Source organism: Pagrus pagrus (genome assembly GCF_965226575.1).
Source record: "Pagrus pagrus genome assembly, chromosome: 9".
NCBI classification, from domain to species: Eukaryota; Metazoa; Chordata; class Actinopteri; order Spariformes; family Sparidae; genus Pagrus; species Pagrus pagrus.
The window spans coordinates 19,724,608-19,744,472 of NC_140193.1; the positions used below are offsets into that span (position 1 = coordinate 19,724,608).

The following is a 19,865-nucleotide window of genomic DNA, read 5'->3' on the forward strand; positions in this document are numbered from 1 at the left end:
ATTTCCCCATCTGCTGGCCGATTTACACACTTCCATCCAGCATTTACTTTAATGTCGAATGTGCATTCAAACCTAAAGTATGCTTCTTTGTATGCTTGAACATCTATAAATTCTACCTGAATTGTAGAAATCAAAGAAACACGATGAGACATCATCATCAGTAACTATGTATTTGTATGCATGTAACTCAGGATAAAAACTCAGAATGTAATAAGCAGATGCATGATTTATTACAGAAGGTGGAATAACCAATTCAAATGTATTACTTGTATAAAGATTGAATAATAAACACTTTAAAAACACCTTAAATAAACACATAGAATTTTTGTATGTCTGAATTATTTTAATTTCAACAGATGACTCAGCAAGATAGAAAAACTTTGCATTAATGTGAATTAGATTGAAAATTTACCTGCAATTAAAACACTTAAAGCAACATTATGTATAAATTGGCATTTTGTGCTATTTGGCGAAGGAGTTTTACAATTACCCCCGTTTTTATAACAAGAACATGTATTTATGTCTTACCCTCCATCTCACAAAATTACAAAGCAAAGCAAGTCAAGTTTATTTGTATGGCACCTTTCAACAACAAGGCAATTCAAAGTGCTTCTCATAAAACATACATGGCATCAATACAAAATATAAAAGACATGAATGAAATACAATTTAAAAAACTAAGTTCAAATAGAATACGATAGAATAAACAGGGAACAGAGTTTACAGTGTAGTGCAGGAGCAGATTGAATGGACCCAACTTCAACGTAACAGAAAGCTGTGAACAGAAAGCTGAAAGAACCTCAAGATTTCTGGGAGTTAGTTAAATAAATGATGTATGAAAAGCTCAATGCTGCCTCTCAATTTTTAGTTTTCTACAGGCTGGATTCATACCATTTTAATTTTTATACATCATCAAATGTGTCCTCTCTCTTGTTCTTCCTGTGTAACACATCGCTTGTTTCTTCATTAACAGGAAACATGAAACTGCTCATCACTAAGTCCTGGTTTGGGGTCTTGGTCCGACTTTTTCTACAGAGATGACTGATAATGAGGCTCCACTTTCCAGTTGTTTCAGACATATGTCAACCAGCACAGTCCAAAACGGCTTCTTTCTGGATAGCAACACCAGCGGTTAACGGCACACATTCTTTGGCAAGCTGTTACCACACAGTGCACCTCGTAATGCATGAGGGGAAGATTACACTTGAACAACAAACAGATACGTATCACACATCTTCTACATATAGTGCAAAGGATTCATTAATTCCACAGTAACTCTCTTGAATGTTTTAATATAATCTCTTAAATATAATATTTATATTTTTGTTTTCCATGTTTAACATTAAAAGACATTAATCCTCTGTTTTACTCAATAACGTCAACAAAACATATGAAAGTGCAAAAATTTGATCAATATAGGCTCATTTCTCTCTTGATCTATCAACAATGTGTCACTGTATAATTTCAAAATACCATTTTTTTTATTTTTTATTTTTTTACCACAATTGGAATAGTAAAGTAAAAAAGTTATTCAGCTCCTCTGAGGAACTGTTTCAGACACCGAATGGCCCTCGGGGGCTGAATAAAGGGCCAGTATAAGATAAATAACACATTTTTAATTTGATTAAAATCCTGCAAATTGATTTGTAAATCATGCAAAGCTACTCTAGTGGAAACAGAGACAAAACATAAATTAGAATAATAGGTTCCCCTTAAAGCTTTTTTGTAATACCTTCTGTTCTGGATGAGCTCTTCAATGTAGCTGTTACTACACCCTTTTTACTTCACTGATGCAACTCACAACGTCCCCATCAGTAATGAAACTTCCACTGGATTTTCCTTAAACTACCTAGGACCCACTTTCATTTCTTCCTTTCCAGATTAGTTGTGGGTTTTTGTATAGTAATTGTTCCAGCATTAATGCTTCTTCTGATTCAGGATTTGATTTGAGTCCTTGAACTTTTGGAGACAATGTCAAGTGGATGTTTTTAATTATTAATATGATCCTATGGCTGCAGGGCTTTCTCCTATCGGGCCCCCTTCCTCTGGAATTACCTCCCAGCTGATATCAGACAATCTGGCTCTATTGACACCTTTAAATGTAAACTCAAAACTCACTTTTTTGACTTAGCCTTTAATTAGTCCTTGACATCGACTGCTAGCTTTCCTCAGTGGGTCGGTCTCAGTCTCAATGAGTAAACTATAGTATTAGACTCCACATTGTCCTGCCAACTTTCTGTACATGTGTGCCATCTATTGCATGACTGTCCGTCCTGGAAGAGGGATCCCTCCTCTGTGGCTCTTCCTGAGGTTTCTTCCATCGTCTTTTTTTTCCCTGTTAAAAGGGTCTCTCTTTTTTTCCATCAAGATGGCAAGTTTTTCCTCACTTGAATCGAGGGTCTAAGGACAGAGGATGTCGTTTACTGTACAGACTGTAAAGCCAATTGAGACAATGTGATTGTGATTTTGGGCTATATAAATCAAATTTGATTTGATTTGATTTGAAAAGCCTAATAATAAAAATGTATTATCATTGTTCATTTGGGTGATTGAGGAGGATCCTGCTGAGAACCTGCAAAACAGAAATGTACATATTATATAAAGTCAACTGTTACTGTATGTCATACAGAAATTAGTCAAATTGATTTAGAAATGAAATTAAATGCTTGCGTCTGTCTTCCATTAAGAATCATTAGGCCTCATTTAAAATACGCATTTATTTATTTATTTATTTTCACCTTCACTGTAAGGTTGATCAAGACAGGCCACAATGATGGTTAAAATATTGTTTTATTAGAAACACAAATGCACTCTCATTCATCAAAAATACGATTATTTAAGGAGGAACATGTTTGTAATCCAATGTCTTATTTGTTTTACTGACGTATTGGCTTTAAATTGAATTATTTATAAATTAAATTCCATACATATTGAATGTTAGTAAAATGTTAAATAAAAGTTAACTTCAATAGTTTCCAGTCTGTCAGATATTTCCCATCAGTCCTGTTCAACTCCTCCTGGTGAGACAGACATGAACCCCCAGCTCAGCTTTAGTGATACAGCATGCACTTTATTTTCAGATACAGTTGTCCAATAAGGCAAGTGAAAAAATACTGTAATGTCTGATTTAACATCATCTGAAAATAAACTGTATCGCTGAAGCAGAGTTTTTTCAGCTCAGCTGCATGCCCAATTCTGTCTCACCAACCACATGTAAGAGGCATTTCACTTGTTTGCAGACGTTTAAAAGTTGCGTTAATTTAGTAGATTTGCATTATTTGTGTCAAGTGATTTATGAGTTATTTCACCAACAGCAGTAGTGCATTTTCAAGCCTGTTCAGCACCTAAAATATGCAATTCATTTGAGAATATAATAATAATTCCTTGCATTACAGTAGAGCCTTTGCTGGTGTTTGGGCCTATTATTCTTACAATAATTTACAAATGGGTTGGTAAACTCATTCAGTTATCTCATCAAGATAAAAATTGTTTACATAATGTTCCTTCCGTCGACACTGTGAATTATTGATATTTGGAAATTGACTCGCGGGTCACATTGAGTGAGGACGAGGGCTGAATGTGGCCCGGGGGCCGGATAAAGGATAAAGTTGATACTGCCCAATGTAACAGTCCTGCGTTGAAGAATATCCTCATCCTTTGGCTCAATGCATTACTGTGTTTGTATAATGTGTTTTTAACACTTAATGAGTGCACATCAAGCTTTTGAGCATTTCAGTATACAACCTGGTGACAGCTGTCAATTGTGCGTTCATAATTCAGTTTTTTATGGTGGAGCCAAATTCTTAAAAGATCATAAATTGTAATATGAATGACCTCTAGTGGTGTGTAAATGGTATAGCCGACTGAAAGCCACAACCACAGAACGGAAGCAAATGCAAAAAAAAAACAAAAAAAACCCCAACACATTTGACAAAAACCCAAAGCCAAGTCAAACCTGACCTCACCTGAATGAACAGGCAGATAGAGGTGACCGCGTTTTGGTCCATAAGGGTTCCAGGCCTCACGCTGGTAGAGTCCACTCAGGTCAGAGGTCATGCTTAGAAACTGTAACGTTGCAGCTTCTACTCTGACAGCAGACTGAGGCCATGATTTGACATTTGACCTGAAACAAATGAAGAAGGCCAAGCACTGAAATGTTCAGCTTGAATAAAGAGTCACAACATAAGGCCAGAAATATTGTGAACTGTAGAGATTATTGAATTTAAATTATTAGTTCTGTAACAAACTGAATATTTGACATAATTCCTCTACCTCTGCCTCTGCCTCTGCCTGTAGTCTTCATAATCCACTGTCAGATGTGCTGGGAATTCGTTAGACCCCCGCCTAACCCCACTGTCAGATGTGCTGGGAATTCGTTGGACTCGCGGCCTAACCCCACTGTCAGATGCGCTGGGACATCGTTGGACCCGTTGGAGTGCAGCAGCAGCAACATTCAGGATAAGCAAAAGACTAAATAAGGTCCAACCAACAGCGCAGCCTCCTGTAGAGAGACAGGACACAAGAAAGAGATATTAACAGGAAATTGATATACACAGTCATTGTATGAGATACACTTACATAAGTTTGATATCGCCCAATACAACAGCACTGCAGTTAATCGTAACTTAAAGGAGACGTACAGTACTATGCTTTTTCCCCTTTCCTTCAGTGTGTTATATAGGTTCTTGTGCTTGTACAGAACAGAAGCTCCTCTCTCCCACAGAAAACACTGCTCCTGAAATGCCTCGTCAGCAGTCCTGCCTTTAATCATGTGTCTCAGTGACATCACACTACGTCATCATGTCACACATTTGCATAATTAAATGCCGAGCAGCTAGTTTGTTATGTAATAATCATTATACTGAAGTGGCTCTGTTGTTGGCCTTAGTGGCACAGGCATGTATGAGCTGACCAATCAGAGGAGACTGGGTATTCAGGAGGGGGGGCCCTAAAGAGATGGGAGCTAAAACAGAGCGTTTCAGACAGAGGGGGAATACAGCGCAGCAGCACTGGACAGAATAAGAAAATGTATGCAAATGTACTTTTTGAACATTAAAGCATGTAAATCGATTCTAGTAGTAACCCAACATAAAATGATGAACCTGAAAATGAGGACAATATGTCTCCATTACAGCATATCCTTCTCCTTTGCTCAGCTGTGTGTTTCTGACTGGTTTAAGGGAATCTCTGTTATCAGTGATTTCCTGATCAATGAGTGCGCGTCCAGCCTTGTAGAGTTTCACTGTGCAACTAAGTGACAGCTGTGACTAAAGGACTGTACACTGTTGTCATCTAGTCACAGTGTGGGCAGTTTTTCTTACAGTTGTCTGGGTTGTGATGGGAAATGGCTAAGCAGCATGCCTCTCAGCTTAAGGAATCAGAAATCATCATTTTTTTAAAAAAAGAATAACAAATTCAAACAATCACAGCACACTGAAATCTAAAAACAGAGGGAAAAAAATGAAAAAACACAAAGTCAAACCTGTCCTCACCTGAATGAACATGCAGATAGAAGTGACCACGTTTTGTTCCATAAGGGTTCGAAGCTTCACACTGGTAGAGTCCATTCAGGTCAGACGTCATGCTTAGAAACTGTAATGTTGCACCTTCTACTCTGACAGCAGACTGAGGCCACGGGTTGTTAAACCTAAAACAAACGAACAAGGCCAAGCACTGAAATGTTCAGCTTGATTAGGCCACAAATATGTTGTGAACTGTAGAGAGTTGTGCCAAAGTTTAATTAATTTAAATTATTAGTTCTTTATTTATGTCCTTAACGGATAGGTTTACTGCCTTTTCTGACTTAGACCTTCTCCAGGTAAAGTTTATTGTTAGACTGTAAAATATCCTCCTCCATTACATATTTTGTCACAACATCTGAGGGATCTTTTGGGCGATATATCAATTTCTAAATCTTTTACTTCCTAATATTGGTATTGGCATTAGTCCCAAAAATCAAGTATTGGTCAAACTCGAATTTCTATTTTAGAGAATTTGTTTATTTCTTTAAACTAAATACATTTTTGCAGCTACTGTTTGCGTCCTTTGTTAATGCTGCTACAAGGAACTTTCATTTTTGTTGATTCTGGTAGCCTTTTTGGACAAATGACGGAGATAGTGAAACATAGTAAACTTTGTTTTAGTGCTGTACCACCAGACTAATGGATTTATATTATTATGTTTCTGACCTGGAGAGGTCATAATCTGACCTGGTGACAGGCATTAAGACTTAATATAACAACTAAACAGAAATAGCCAATAAAATCAGGCACTGAGTTTCAGAAACAGTTAAAAGCTCCTTGTAGTACGTTTAAAATATGTATACTGGTAGACTAATTGTCCTGTTTTTGCTTTATTTGTAGTTTGATTGATAGTGTTTGTGTATTAGATGCTGTATACACCCCTTTGTTCAGTTTATTAGGCAGTTTTCTTTTAATTTGGTCAGTTACCTAAGCCTATTCAGTTCAAGTTAAAGGTGTGATATGTTGGATTTGGTGATGGCGGTTTGTAAACACACGAGATAGTTGATTTTCTAATTTCATTCCTACAGTGAGAGGTCAGATACCTATGCCCAGAAAGGTCCTGAATACAGCAAAATATCAATAAAATAAGACCACACAGGCAGATGGTAGAGTCGTAGCAGATATAGACAACACCAGACATTTCTAGTGGCTCATAATACTTAAGAGGGGTTACTTCTATATGGGTCCAAACATTGCTTCTTTTGTTTCCCTCCAGAGTGTACACCTTTATATGATTACACTTTAGCAGTGATTGAGTACAGTTGCTCAAATACTTTAACATACAGTATAGTTGATGACCTTACAAAATATTGCTTTTTTAAGTTACATAATAGATAAAATCAGCTCCACTTTGACCCATTACAATGATCATATGCCATTTACACATTAACACACCAGTAATAATTTAATAATCCAAGCTATCTACGTAACAATTGCAGGGGACACTGTTCCCATTTATTTACTTTTACTTTTGGTACTTAAGTACATTTTGCTAATCATGCTTTGGGTCTAGTCCCACCACTGTACAGAGGTTGTGACAATGACGTTGAGGTTAAACATAATACTGTTTTATAAAAAAATCCACTGAAACCAGTTAATTCGAACTAGTTTACCTGCTCCACGTAAACTTTGCATCTGGATTGGCTTCAGTCGCACATTCAAACAAGCCAGAAGGTTGTCCATGAATGTTCACTTCAGTGGGGGCAACTGCAAAAAACAGAGAGAATGGGCAGAGAGAATGGGCTGGGTTATTGCTGTGAGTGAGAAAATACCAGCTCAGGACACCATCCTACAGCCCAGCTACATGTCTTCACCACTGGACGCCTTAACCAGCATGTGAATGGCAGCCACCACAGCAATGACTGCTCAGTGTTGTGCTGTGGTGGGTGCCGTTCACATGCCGGTTAAGGCGCTAACACATACAAACATGGAGATGCTACCTAAATTAAAATAAATACAGAAATAAATCTGCATACTGTCAGCACCTAGTGGGTGAAAAAGAGGTCTTGATCTTTGTAGAATGTAGTCTGTATTCCTTAACAAAACGCTACATTCAGCTTTTTCAGGAGTTGTGGTTAAAGGTATAGTTGGTAATCCTGTTCAGAAACACTTTTTGTTATACTGGGTGAAATGGTCTTTCCACCCTGAGGGTAGTCCATACATATTGTATTTAGAAAAAAGGAACAAAATAAATCAGACCTCTGTGGCAGCTGCAGGCCTGTAAAAACTCTGACCAATCCCTCCCTCTCGGTCCGAGTTGAAAGAACCAATCAGATGCCTTCATGTCTCGTCCTGCCTGCACCCCCCTCTGCCCCCCCCCCCCCCCCCTCCCCCCCCCCCTCCTCCCTGCGCGCACTCATCACGTGTCACGTGTTGCCGGATATATTCAGCACACTGCATATGGAGTTAGCATGAGATACACACTCCAGGTCAGAAGGTGGCGGTAATGCACACCTAACAGCTGTTTGCCAACAGAGCCAACAAAGTAGCAGAAGAAGAAGAGTTAGCGCAGTTAGCAGGAGAGAACGATGGCAGAGAAAATGCAGCCAAAGGTAGCACTTCCAGAAGTGATGCAGAGGTTGCTGTCTTTCTGTTGGACAGTTAATTATTTATTTTGCTTCGGGGGGATTTGTTATTTTCATGAAATATGTAACGTTAGCCAACTTAGCTACTTTTGTAGCTTGTATTAGCCCAATGCTAACAGCTCTCCTCTGCCCTGCTGCTGACTGTCTGATGCGCGTTCAAGTTTGTGGGGGCGGGGCTTTGGACGGAGCAATGACAGGAGGGGGAGAAGGGGGTGGAGCTTAGACGAGGTGCCACTTTCAAATCTTGCTAGCTCTCCAACATTACCAACTATACCTTTAAGTTACTGCTGGTGAAAACCAACATCTCCCGATTTTGTTGCTTCATTATGAAAAGGATTTTACATAAAAGAAATCAGGGACTTTTATTGTTTAAGAATGTATAGGAAATTAAATGCAGGGCTTCACAATATAATATAGCAGCCACTACATCCTAGATCAGCATGCTGCTTTTAAACATTTACTACTCAATATAAGCACGTCATTAATTAAAGACGCATCTTCAAACAGGCCCTGTTGTAATTGACATGCAAATCTATGCTATAAAAAGTGGAGCTGTGTAGGCCAAACAGGTTCCCATCCTCTGAAAACATCCAGTGGCGTAAAATTTCAGGGCCACAAGGAGTTGAGTACATTTGTGGTACAGCTGCATCTCCTCACTGCCCTGTTGACAGTCAGTTCATTCTTCATGTTCAGTTCCATAACTCCATCAACAAAGTTGATTACTTTGCTCAATCCATTTAAAAAGTTACATTTCCTCAAGCGTAAGTTTAAGTTACTACTGGACCACAGTTTAAAATTGGAGTTTAAGGTTTTAGTGCAACAGAATTACATTTATTCTACTTTTAGAGCAAAAACTAAACCGAGGTTATAGAAAGGTTTAATCACACTAGCTTTACAGTTTGGTGCAACATAATTTAAAATTAAACCATGATTTCACTTGGTTTGAACATTTATCTTTGTTGGTGCAACCCAGCCTCGGTCCACACCAACATCTGAAGGACAGAAACCATTACTTAATAGATATAGATATGAGTTAAAGAGTCTCCCTGATTCTTCTGCAGAAGTAAGTGATGTATGGAAGTATTTGTATACTCACAGTAGATCTCAATGGTGAAGGGCAGAGTTTGTTCTCTCTCCATGGCTGCATTGGTGACAACCCACTCGACCAAATGGCGGTTGATTTCTCTGCTTGGTATTCCAAACAGCGAGCTGATTGTGGTAGTTGTACCATTGTCATGCTCAATGGAGTTGGTTGTTGCCCTCAGTTTATCTGCCAGATCACCAGTTTGCCACCTCACCTCTGCAGGAGGCTTGGAACCAGCAGCCGTGCAGGTAACGAGTGAAACCTCCTTATCACCCAAAACAGGAGGATTAGCTTCCAGGCTCGAGACTGGAGGCACTACGAGAGTCACAGTACACAAGAAATGTACAAATATGAATAATCAAATAATAAATAAACAAAGAAAATATTTTTATAAACAGAGCATCATACCAAGCACGTTTAGAGGTATTTCTGTCTGGTGGTTACCGCTGGGAAACAGGGTGAAGATGCACGTGTAGGTGCCTTCATCCATCAGCGTGACGTTGGATAACTGGAGAGATCCATTGCTGTCATTAAAGCTCCCAATAAATTTAAATCGCTTATCACCTCCATTGACAAACTTTGGTCCATCTTTAGGTAAGATGGTGAAGAAATTTGCATTCCAAGGTTTCCCTCGGGTCATCCTCTGCCATGAAATCTGACTGAGGGTCTCTCTGGTGTCAATGAGTTTGCATGGTAAGACAACGGTCCCTCCTTGGGCTACCATCTTGTTTCCTCCAATCACCTGGAGAGCTGTAAGGGGTGGAAAATCTCATCAGGATTCAGACCTCAAGTTAGAAGGCACAGACACAAGTTAAGACACATGGTATCTAACAGGATGTTAGCTGGCATCCTTCTTGTAGAAAGACAAGAGAAACAAACACATCTTTTTCTATCAGTTTCAGTACTACACACACTGCATCCATGTTTCCCTCACTTGCGTCCCTCCCTTCAAGGATTCGTGGAGAGGACGAGGAAATGTGTTTCAAGATAAATGAGATACACCTTAAATATTGCCATTTCAGTCATGATGGTCACCCATCTTCATGAGACTACTGAGTTGGAACAGCAGAAGTGAAAGTTGAACCTGACTCAACTTGTCCAACAATGCAAAGCAACACTATACATCAACAAGCAATATGCAAGCAAATATAAGTATAATCTGTTTGACCTTGTGCTTGTGGACACAAAGGATTACATGAATGAAAAAGTCAATCAACTAATCATTGCAGCTTTCTTGATTTTAGTAATTTATTTTTGGACTGAGTTCTACAAAATCTAACGTGATACACATATTTAAGAGGGCTACAACCAATGAACCTGCTTTAGTATTTTTTATTATTATTTGTCTCTAGTATATGAACTATTAGAAAAAATAACTAAGGATGGAGAAGTTGGTCTGTTGTCCTGTGTGATGACCCACAGTCACTTCCTCCTCTGTTCCTTTGTCCCTTCATTCACTGTTGATGCAGATGTTGAACATGTGTTAGTTTTCTGGCTTTGAGGATCATTAAATGGACTTTTGTTTGGGAAAATGAACACTCAACAATTAGTAAATAATAATAAATAATTAATAATAATTCTCCCCACACATTAAAAACATGCCCTGTACTCTGCTGCTCCTTATCTTCACCTTTTAATCAGTTCATTGGCTTAAATTACTTTTGGCATTGTGACTCCTGAGCTTCCTCCATTGTTACCTGGGACAGGTGATAATTCAGTTTACGTTATTCTTAAAAGATAAAGTGAAACACCTTTTTGTGCGTCTGCCAAGAAATGACGACATAGAGCTTGTTGTATGAGCTAACTCCCGTATACACTCCGGAAAATGTGCAGAATAACATCCCATGTCTCTGTATTGTAGTTTTACCAACTGTTTTTACTTCAGCATCCTCGGCTTTGCTAGCTTACCATGAAACGGCAAATCTGCTGTCCTCGTAGGCTAAATAAAGACATTCAGCTCACAAACCTTCTGTAACTGTGCTCAGGATCATCGCGGACACCAGCATAAACATCGTATTGGTCCAGGAGAAACACGCTGTTCATAACTTGTCGTAGAAAACACACGAAGAAACCGACTCCATCCATCCAGAAGCACTTCTGCTAGTGTCACGTCATCGAGGCTGTGTACGTCACGTGATCAGAGTAAAATGGATGGGAGTTTCCAAACGCTGCCTGAAGCAGGTCAGAGGAATATTTAGGAAAAGGAGGATCAGTACAGCTTAGTTGTAACAGGATGTAGTCTTTCTTTCCAAAAGTCTCTGTTCCTGGGTTATGCTGGTGTTGGCAGACATATTATTTAATCCTGGTAATAAAGTTTATACATACTTGAATGTTATTGTCCAACCTGGAACAGAGCAAGAAACACTAAAGAGTTAAATATTGATGTAAGGGAAAGATACAAGGGAAACAATTTGTGATTTACATTTGGAGGAAGAAATGTGTTTGTTTTGCTATTCAGGCCTGAAAATAATGTTCACCGGAAGTTTCAACACAGCACCAATAAACACAGAGGAATAGCATGCTGGGTATTCTCTGTAATCAAAAGTTTCCAATTCTGATTTGGCTCAAAATATTCATTTCAGTCATTGAACCCATTCTCCTCTGTGATACTGTGTGTGGGGCCAACAGACAAATCCAAACTGATCAGTGGTATTTTGTAAAAGCATCCTGCAGGTCCACATGATAGTGACCAATAACACCAGCAGAGCTTTTTCTAATTGTTGTCTAGTTAATAAGCAATGTCAAAAAGCCATCAGAGTTAATGAATGACTGTGCTTCCAAAGTGGAGCAGCTGCTGAGGGAGCATACCCGACTACAGAACAGCTATTTATTGTTGAGATCGGGGAAAAAAACCTCATACAAAGAAATCTCTGTTCTTGAAGGATCGAGGCTGCGTACACCACGTCATCACTCTGCGTTCAAGGGAGAGTAAAATGGGTAGGAGTTTCCAAACGCTGCCTGAAGCAGGTCAGAGTAAAATGTAGGCAAAGGAGGATCAGGGAGAGGGGAGGTAGTCATGCTGGTATCAGTGAGTACAATTTAGTTGTAACAGGATGTAGCATTTCTTTCCAAAAGTCTCTGTTCCTGGGTTATGCTGGTTTAGGCAGACATATTATTTGATCCTGTTAACAACGTTTATACATACTGTACTTGAATGTTAGTCAAGTTCACGCCTGGCTACAGAACAGTTATTTATTGTTGTAGAGAAATGTAGAAAATCTGAACTACTTTTAATTAAGTTGATGTTTCATGGGTATAATCTTGATCCTCAAGGTAACAAGTAACTATACTGTAGCAGTCAGATAAATGTAATGGAGTAAAAAGTTATATTTGTCAGAGAGGCGGACAGTCAATCTGAGGGATATTAAACAGTATTTCATTTATACGCAGGGTTGAGAGGGTGACTTTAAAAATGTATTCAAATCAAATCAAATCAAATTTTATTTGTATAGCCCAAATTCACAAATCACAGTTTGCCTCAGGGGGCTTTACAATCTGTACAGAGACGACACCCTCTGTCCTTCGACCCTCGATTCGAGTGAGGAAAAACTTGCCCCAAAAAAAAGGCCCTTTTAACAGGGAAAAAAAATGCGGAAGAAACCTCAGGGAGAGCCACAGAGGAGGGATCCCTCTCCCAGGACGGACAGACGTGCAATAGATGTCGCATGTACAGAGCAGATCAACGAGATCACAATGTATTCAATTATAAGCGATGGTTGACAGGAGTGAAAGTACACAAAGATGTATTACAGCAATAATGATGAAATGCACATGAAAATGTGCAAATATTCTGATACAGTTGCTAATTACTTCTTAAAAAATGTAGTCAGGAGTGTAGTAATGTGATGTTGCTTGATTACTTTCCTTGACTTTTAGATGACCTCAATACCAAACATATAATCATCATCATATTTATACTGATCAATAGTTCTTCTGATGACCTCAGATGAGGTTATTAACTCAAACTCTCCTCCTTGTCTGTTATCTGAGACGAGAGGAGAGTAGAACGGAGACAAAACTGTTATTATCTCATATCAGCCCTCATTATCTCCCCTCTTATCTTCTTATTTAAAAATAGAAATAAGCATTTATTTGAATATGTGCCAGTATGTTGAGGCATTGCTGTACTAACCTGTCTATTTTCTGTGTTTTACCCTCCAACAATTTCAACTGATTTCACCGTTTACATCAAATTCATGAAAGAAGAAAACATTTTATTGATGGTAAACACATTAAATTCCACAAATAAAGTACACATCAACCAATAGAGGTTACAACCTTGTCATCCGTGGAGAAAGTCCCTGGACTCCCTTAAAAAACGCACAATTTTGAGACTTGTTGTGTCAGGAGAAAATTTGTAAACTTTGTGTAACACTGTCTACAACACAGTCTTAACTATTTGGGCCTACTTGTTCATTAGTTATACATAAAGATATTTCTTCCTTTGTGATTGAGCATTCAGGACATGAACAGCCTCTTTAAAGATAACAACAACATTGTTTATTGTTAAGACTGAAATCGACAATGAATGTATTCTTCTGAAATATATTGTCTATACAATCACATGATGAACATCCTTTATTTTTATTCTTTTTGTTTAAAACTGGCTTTTTTTGTCTTTAATAAAATAAATACATCGTTGGTTTGTACTGATTGGTAGCATAATATTTTAATAGTTTAAGTTTGGGATATTTGTGCCAAACAAACACATGCGACACATCTGAGTGATGAAGTTGGTTTAAATAGTAAAAGTCCACATGTTCCTTGGTTACATCAACAGTAAATGGTCAAATGGTTCTGATAAAAGACTGATAAATGTCACATTTTCTCAGAATCAGTTCAACAACAAGAAAAATGAATGAAGAGCTGAACATTTGAATCATCCTGCTAGTAATCCATATAGTTTTGACTTCTGAAAGTAAAATGGCATCAATATCATTTCAATATTTGATCATTGTATGTGCTTTTCAAACATTTGACATGAACACAAGCACAAGTTCTCTAAACAATCATTGGTCTGGATTTACACCCCCAAAGAAATTCAGTGAACGCAGTCTGATCCATTTTAAATGGCTGATTTCATTTTTATTTCTTCAAAAGCAAGAAAAGCTGCAGAGTCAAACACTCACATGTTAGTATAGTTAAGCCTCACTGCAGGAACAGGTCACTCACTGCAAGTCCTCCAACGATTATTTGTAATAAACACTGGTGCATGCTGGGTGAAAGGCAGGACTCAACTTTCAAGAGACATACACATATCGGTGAATTATTTGGTGTGTGAGTCAGAAAAACTCTTTATTACTGACATTTCAACCACCTGAAGGGGACCATGGGTCTGTGTATCAGGCAGGAAAACAACCAGGAACATTTCTCCCATCAGACGGACTACTTGGCACGCTTCTGTAACATCTCGGCCATTAAGAAAATATATAAAATAATCATGAGTAAAATTAAATAGAGGATAAAAATAAGATATATAAGACAGAATAAACAGTGAAATCAAATATTATAGTGCAGCTGCAGTGCAAGATCAGATTAAATGGGCCAAACGTTAATGTAATTAAAGGTTGCTGCAAACAGAAAAGCCTTGAGTCCTGATTTAAAATAAATTTTCTGGGAGTGTGTTCCAGATTAATGATGCATAAAAAACTCACTGCTGTTTCTCCACGTTTAGTTTTAACAAGGCCATCATTCTCCAGGCTGGATTCATTTTATTTCTATACATCATCACATATCATGTGTCCTGTCCAGCATCTCTCTTGTTTCTTATTCAACTTTAATCTGAATGTCATTCTAGTCAGACCAAACACTGAACTGAGCCTCTTCCTCCCTCTGCTGGTGATTCATCCTGTATACTACACAACTCTGGTACTGAGGAGGAGGAGGAGCCACCTGTGGGGAGAGGGGACGAGAATGAAGTCATAACGAAGAAAGAAAAGAAAACAAAGAAAGAGGTGAGCAGAAAATAAGAGAGACTGCTAAGAAAATGCTTTGTGAGACATGAGAACATAATAGTTTGAGTAATGACTTGAAGTTCTTCTGACCTGTCCTCCCAACTGGACATGAAACTGGACATAACTCAGGGTCCTGCTCCTCACTGAGTCCTGGATTGGTGTCTCCGTCCAGAGTTTTCTGCAGAGATGAAATTGTAAATAATGAGAATCCACTGGACTTTCAAGTTGTTTCAGACCGTTGGGGATACTTGGAAGACGTCCCCACCATTTCTTGAAATGACCAACCTTGTCCCCGTCACATTTTAAAGGCATAATGAGCTAAAAATGTGTTAAAGAAAAAGCTTGCACTAAAAAGTATTCGCTAACAGATGACATTAAATAAATTAGATGTGCCACTATGCACTTTTTTCCTGCTGTAATTATGTGCTCTGACCTCATACATACCATCTCTTCATTACATTATCTTAAATCACATTATGCTGAAGAGCACTTATAAAAAGTTGTTTTTTCACCAAAGCCCTTATGTCTCCACCACTTTTCAACACATAGTGACACCCTTGTTTCAGACCTATTGTAATATGAGATTATAATGCAGATGATCGAGTCACTATCACATAAGACATGAAAAAGCAGAAAATCCTTCCAATTCAGAAGTTTGAACTAACAGATGTTTGGCATGTTGGCTCACAATGACATAAATGATTATGAAATTATGAATACTGTCAAATGAGTGCAGTGGAGTACCTGTACTTAGGTACAGTACTGGAGTAAATTCACTAAGTTACTTGCCATCAGTGCTTTGGAGGGTGTCGGGTGGTGGTTCTCAAATAAAATAAATACAATAAATACTGGTACTACTGGTGCAGCTACATGACAACAGAAAATAGCCAACAAGTAAAAACGTTACAACATTCAGCTTCATCCTTGACCTCCTGTTTCTGTTCCTCTCTCTGAGTCTGTCTCATCTCTCCCTCTGTCCTCCTTCCATCACATTCAGCTCTCATCTCTTCTCGCTCAGAGTTTGTCGCCCTCTGCCTGTCACAGTCAGGGATGCAGCCTGTTTGAGTGCAGACTCATGTGGCCACTCTTAAGTATATTTATATGTTAAATAATTAACCCAAGTTCAACATGATTCAGACACAATGTCCCCCTGTTTGTTTAACACTACCTGCAGCTGGTTGATGTGAAGGCACTGACTGGATCTTTTCCTCATTGAACAACATGTAGATTTCTTATTAACACACACCAGGTTATCATGTTGAACTGCTTGACTTAATAAGAACATTATTAAGACATTTCATTGCAATAAGAAAAGACTCTTGTCATGAAAAAAAGACATGACAATGATCAGATTGGAAAATAAAAACATTCTGGTTTTTGGTCATGGTGGCAGCAGCAGAGCCTTCTCACAGCAGACATTTTGACTCGTCAAAGAAGGAAGCAATTTTATTTAAATGTTTGTTTTCCTGCTTTGACAAAACAAAATGTCTGCTGTAAAAAAATCTCTGTGCTGCATCAACGGACATCATCTAAAGCTCCCGTATTGTAATGTAAACTGTTACTGGAAAGAGGATTAACAATATTAAGTAGTGTGAAATATGTTTAGTAAATGTAGAAATGTTTAAAAATGCAGCTAGTTCACATGTCAGTTACACGATGACCGCAAGTGGGGAAGGGAGGAAGTCAAGGTGTTAAGTGTGTAACGACATCAGGCTACAATTTTCACACAGATTTGAATAAAAACTCACCTGCAGATGCAGACAGCTGGAGCGATGACACAGAGAAGAAGTCCAATTACAGATGTGAGTATGTATAGAAAACCCCACGATGAACTGACTCCTGCATCAAATCAGATGTGAATAATTTAAGTAGCATGAAGTGTGAGCTTTGAAATGTACTAAGTCTGAAGAGATGATTAGTCCTGTTTTGTGCTCTACTTACCTTCAGGTGCCTCGAACACTGTCAAATCCCACTCTGTTGTCCTTAGACCAGTGTTAACACTTACTACTTCACATGTATAGAGTCCTGCGTCTTCATGTTGAGCATTAAAAACATTCAGCTGAGCAGGGAAGTTTCCGTCTATTGTCAGTCTGTGAGAGCTGAAATTGGAAAAAGTCTTATTAAGTGAACTTGAATAAATATAAATAAATCTGTCTTTGGTCCATTTGATTAGTGTGATCTTATCCTCTGATGTGTTGCAAGTCAACGTGACAGATTCTCCCCTGGACACCAGAATATCTTTGTGGTCAAAGTTCCAATGACCTAACAGGGAAGGAAACAATCAATCAATCAATATTAAATATAATTAAATACAGAAAAAGCATACAAGACAAACACAAATCTCCACTGTACCTGCAAAGACTTGGTACATAACTAAAAGTTGGAGCAGAGCTGCTCGGTTCAGGCTGAACATGGTGACCATCAGACAGAGAGACTCAGACTGGAAGTTTACCATCAAGTTTTAAATGCGTTTGTGGTCGAGGCTCTGAAGAAAGGAAGTGGCTTTAGGTGTTGTTCAGTTGCTTAAAGCGTCTGTTTCCACATTTCAAAGAACACAAGTCACTTGTGAGTCCAGTAGGTAATAACTTCATTCAAATTAAAATGTAGAGATCAAACTTGGTTCTTCTTTTAAATAAACTGCAATAAGACTTAATTAGTAATCTCATGTTAAACTGATATGAAATGCACATAATAGATTTGTTCAAGTGCAGAAATAAACACGTGTGTGTAATGCTGGAGACACTTTTGTGTCTGTACTGCTCTCTGTGCATTAAGTGCATATCGAGTACCTGAGTCATAATGAGAAGATCTTGTTGCTCAGTGAATTAAAGGGTAAATCCACCAATTTACTCATTGAAGTGTGAATACAGGTCTTGGGGAGTACTGCTGCATAGGTGAAAAAAGTAGTATAAAGTCTTCCAGAGGAAACCGCATGAACAGTCATCTGATAAACTGCCTCCAGTGATGTCATTCAGTGGCTAGGTTGCATTGTGGGTAAAGTAGGCAGCAGGTTTTGAAAAAGAAGAATATTACGTTTCCACATATGCAGCAGTGCTCCCCAGTACCTGTAAACACACTTTAATGTGTAAGTTGGTGGAGTTACCCTTTAAGTCCACAGCTTCTGATTTTAAATACTCTGACACTATTACAAGAACCAGATCTGTCACCTACATTTACATTTACTGTCACTGCGGGGACACTTCACTGTGTATATATTCTAACATCTCATTTCATACTGGTTTGTGTGGCAGCATTAGATTATAACTGAGGCAAACAGCAGAGCAGCACACACTCATGTTCCTCCTCCACTGGATTAATTAAAAATAAAAGTCCATTTGACCTTAATCTCTAAAATGTAATTTATCTCACTTGAAAAAAGACCACAAGTCATTCCCTCACAGAGACCTGATTGAAGCCTGTTGAGTTGAGTGTCCTTTATTGTCATCTCAACAAACACTGTTGGAGCCTTGGTGAGCTCATAGTGCACAACAGGTGTTAAAACAATCAACACAGCATATTAACAATGAAACCAAGACATAGATAAGAACATATTAAATACACAAGTGTCATAAATAGAAAAGATAAGCTAAAAAAATAAAACCCGTCTAAAGTGAAGGCACCGGTTTTAATGCATTATTTTTAGTTCCGCTGAAGACATCAGTGAGCCAGTTGTCCATAGATGGAGTTGAGCCTCTCGACGTACTGACTCCTATGCTTGTTATGTGTCCTTCTGTCTGGGCCAGCCTGCGGTCGACGGCGCACCACCTACAGAAGTAGGAAGTGAAGAAAAGGTTAAACCCTTTCTCTGAGAAAGAAGAAGAAATGACGGATGTGAGTGACAAAGAAAACCAACTTCCTCTGACCTCTTCTGCTAACTCGAGATCAGACTGGTCCTGGACCGAACTGTTCTGGTTTCGCGTCCTGAGTTTCCTGCAGAGAAAAAGATGTGAACACTTCATAGTACTTTCCAGGTGTCTCAGGTGCTTTATAGTAAAAGAGTTCACTAATTGCACAGAGTATGAGACTGTCCGACTCCTCAATCTGTCCTCAGCACTTTGCCATAAAAAGGTTTCAATTTTATGACTTAGCTAACCCAAAAAATCAGAATCCGACCAGGAGACAGGCATAGAGTGGTGTAAGGATGATGTATTTTTGTAGGCTCAACCGAAAGTTTCCATCGCCCCGGTTCTCTAGACAAAAAGCCTTCAGGACTTTAGAATCGAATTTTTGATCATTGGAGAAAATAAGCTCTGTGGCACAAACACGTTTATGATACTTAAACGCTTTTGTTCAGTAAGATAATCTTCACAGTTGAACACCAACAACCCATTGACTTTGAGACGAGAATACTGCAAAAGTGGTAACCGATTTCTGGGTTTTAGGACAACAGACCACACAACTCTATTAAAATAACAATTATACAGAATAAGCCAGTCTCACTGACGGACTTGTTTGCCTATTGATGTTATATAGAAGCATCAGCATTAAACTGAGACTGCTTCATCACCATTTAAACGTGCCTTCAAGTACAGTATATTTGAATACAAGTACCAATACCACAATATTAAAATACTTCATTGCAAGTAGAAGTGTCACGATCTCAAAGTTCTGTGGTGGATTTTTGTGTTTGGTGTTTTGTTTTGCTTTCTGTTGTGTTTGCAGAGGTGCACTGAGAGGCTGGGCAAGTTTTCCTGTCACACGTAAAATTGCAAGTAAAAGC

General features: G+C 38.5%; 1 protein-coding gene and 1 long non-coding RNA gene across 4 annotated transcripts; both read right to left on the reverse strand.

Annotated features, from left to right (window-relative positions):
* Positions 1-302: 302 nt before the first annotated feature.
* Positions 303-11,268, reverse strand: LOC311262741 (nectin-1-like). Of its 3 annotated transcripts, none has more exons than XM_084362399.1 (8): positions 11,158-11,268; positions 9,600-9,933; positions 9,204-9,506; positions 7,136-7,229; positions 5,493-5,647; positions 4,273-4,501; positions 3,966-4,123; positions 303-2,572 (listed from the first exon to the last, which is right to left on the reverse strand). In XM_084362399.1, exons 2-8 carry the CDS (start codon positions 9,913-9,915, stop codon positions 2,538-2,540), a joined length of 1,290 nt encoding a protein of 429 aa, XP_084218525.1. In that variant the 5' UTR covers positions 9,916-9,933; positions 11,158-11,268; the 3' UTR covers positions 303-2,537. The 3 variants fall into 3 exon arrangements, with proteins under 3 accessions (XP_084218525.1, XP_084218523.1, XP_084218524.1); XM_084362397.1 differs by having other exon boundaries at positions 9,600-9,941; XM_084362398.1 differs by having other exon boundaries at positions 11,100-11,169.
* A 3,047-nt stretch (positions 11,269-14,315) lies between these two features.
* On the reverse strand, positions 14,316-17,104 carry LOC311262267. Its single transcript, XR_014623225.1, has 3 exons — positions 16,894-17,104; positions 15,236-15,323; positions 14,316-15,083 (listed from the first exon to the last, which is right to left on the reverse strand). It is a non-coding gene; the product is annotated as an uncharacterized lncRNA (long non-coding RNA).
* Between the last annotated feature and the right edge of the window lie 2,761 nt (positions 17,105-19,865).

What these genes read in the sequence shown, in the direction of transcription:
- LOC311262741 (XM_084362397.1), bottom strand. Translation starts at nt 11,203, where the DNA reads ATGTTTATGCTGGTGTCCGCGATGATCCTGAGCACAGTTACAGAAG. An exon ending in GCAAAGTTTACGTGGAGCAG is followed by an intron (nt 5,648 to 7,135) that starts GTAAACTAGTTC and finishes CGTTTGTTTTAG; the next exon opens with GTTTAACAACCCGTGGCCTC. An exon ending in CTATCTGCCTGTTCATTCAG is followed by an intron (nt 2,573 to 3,965) that starts GTGAGGTCAGGT and finishes TCTGTTTTGCAG; the next exon opens with GTTCTCAGCAGGATCCTCCT.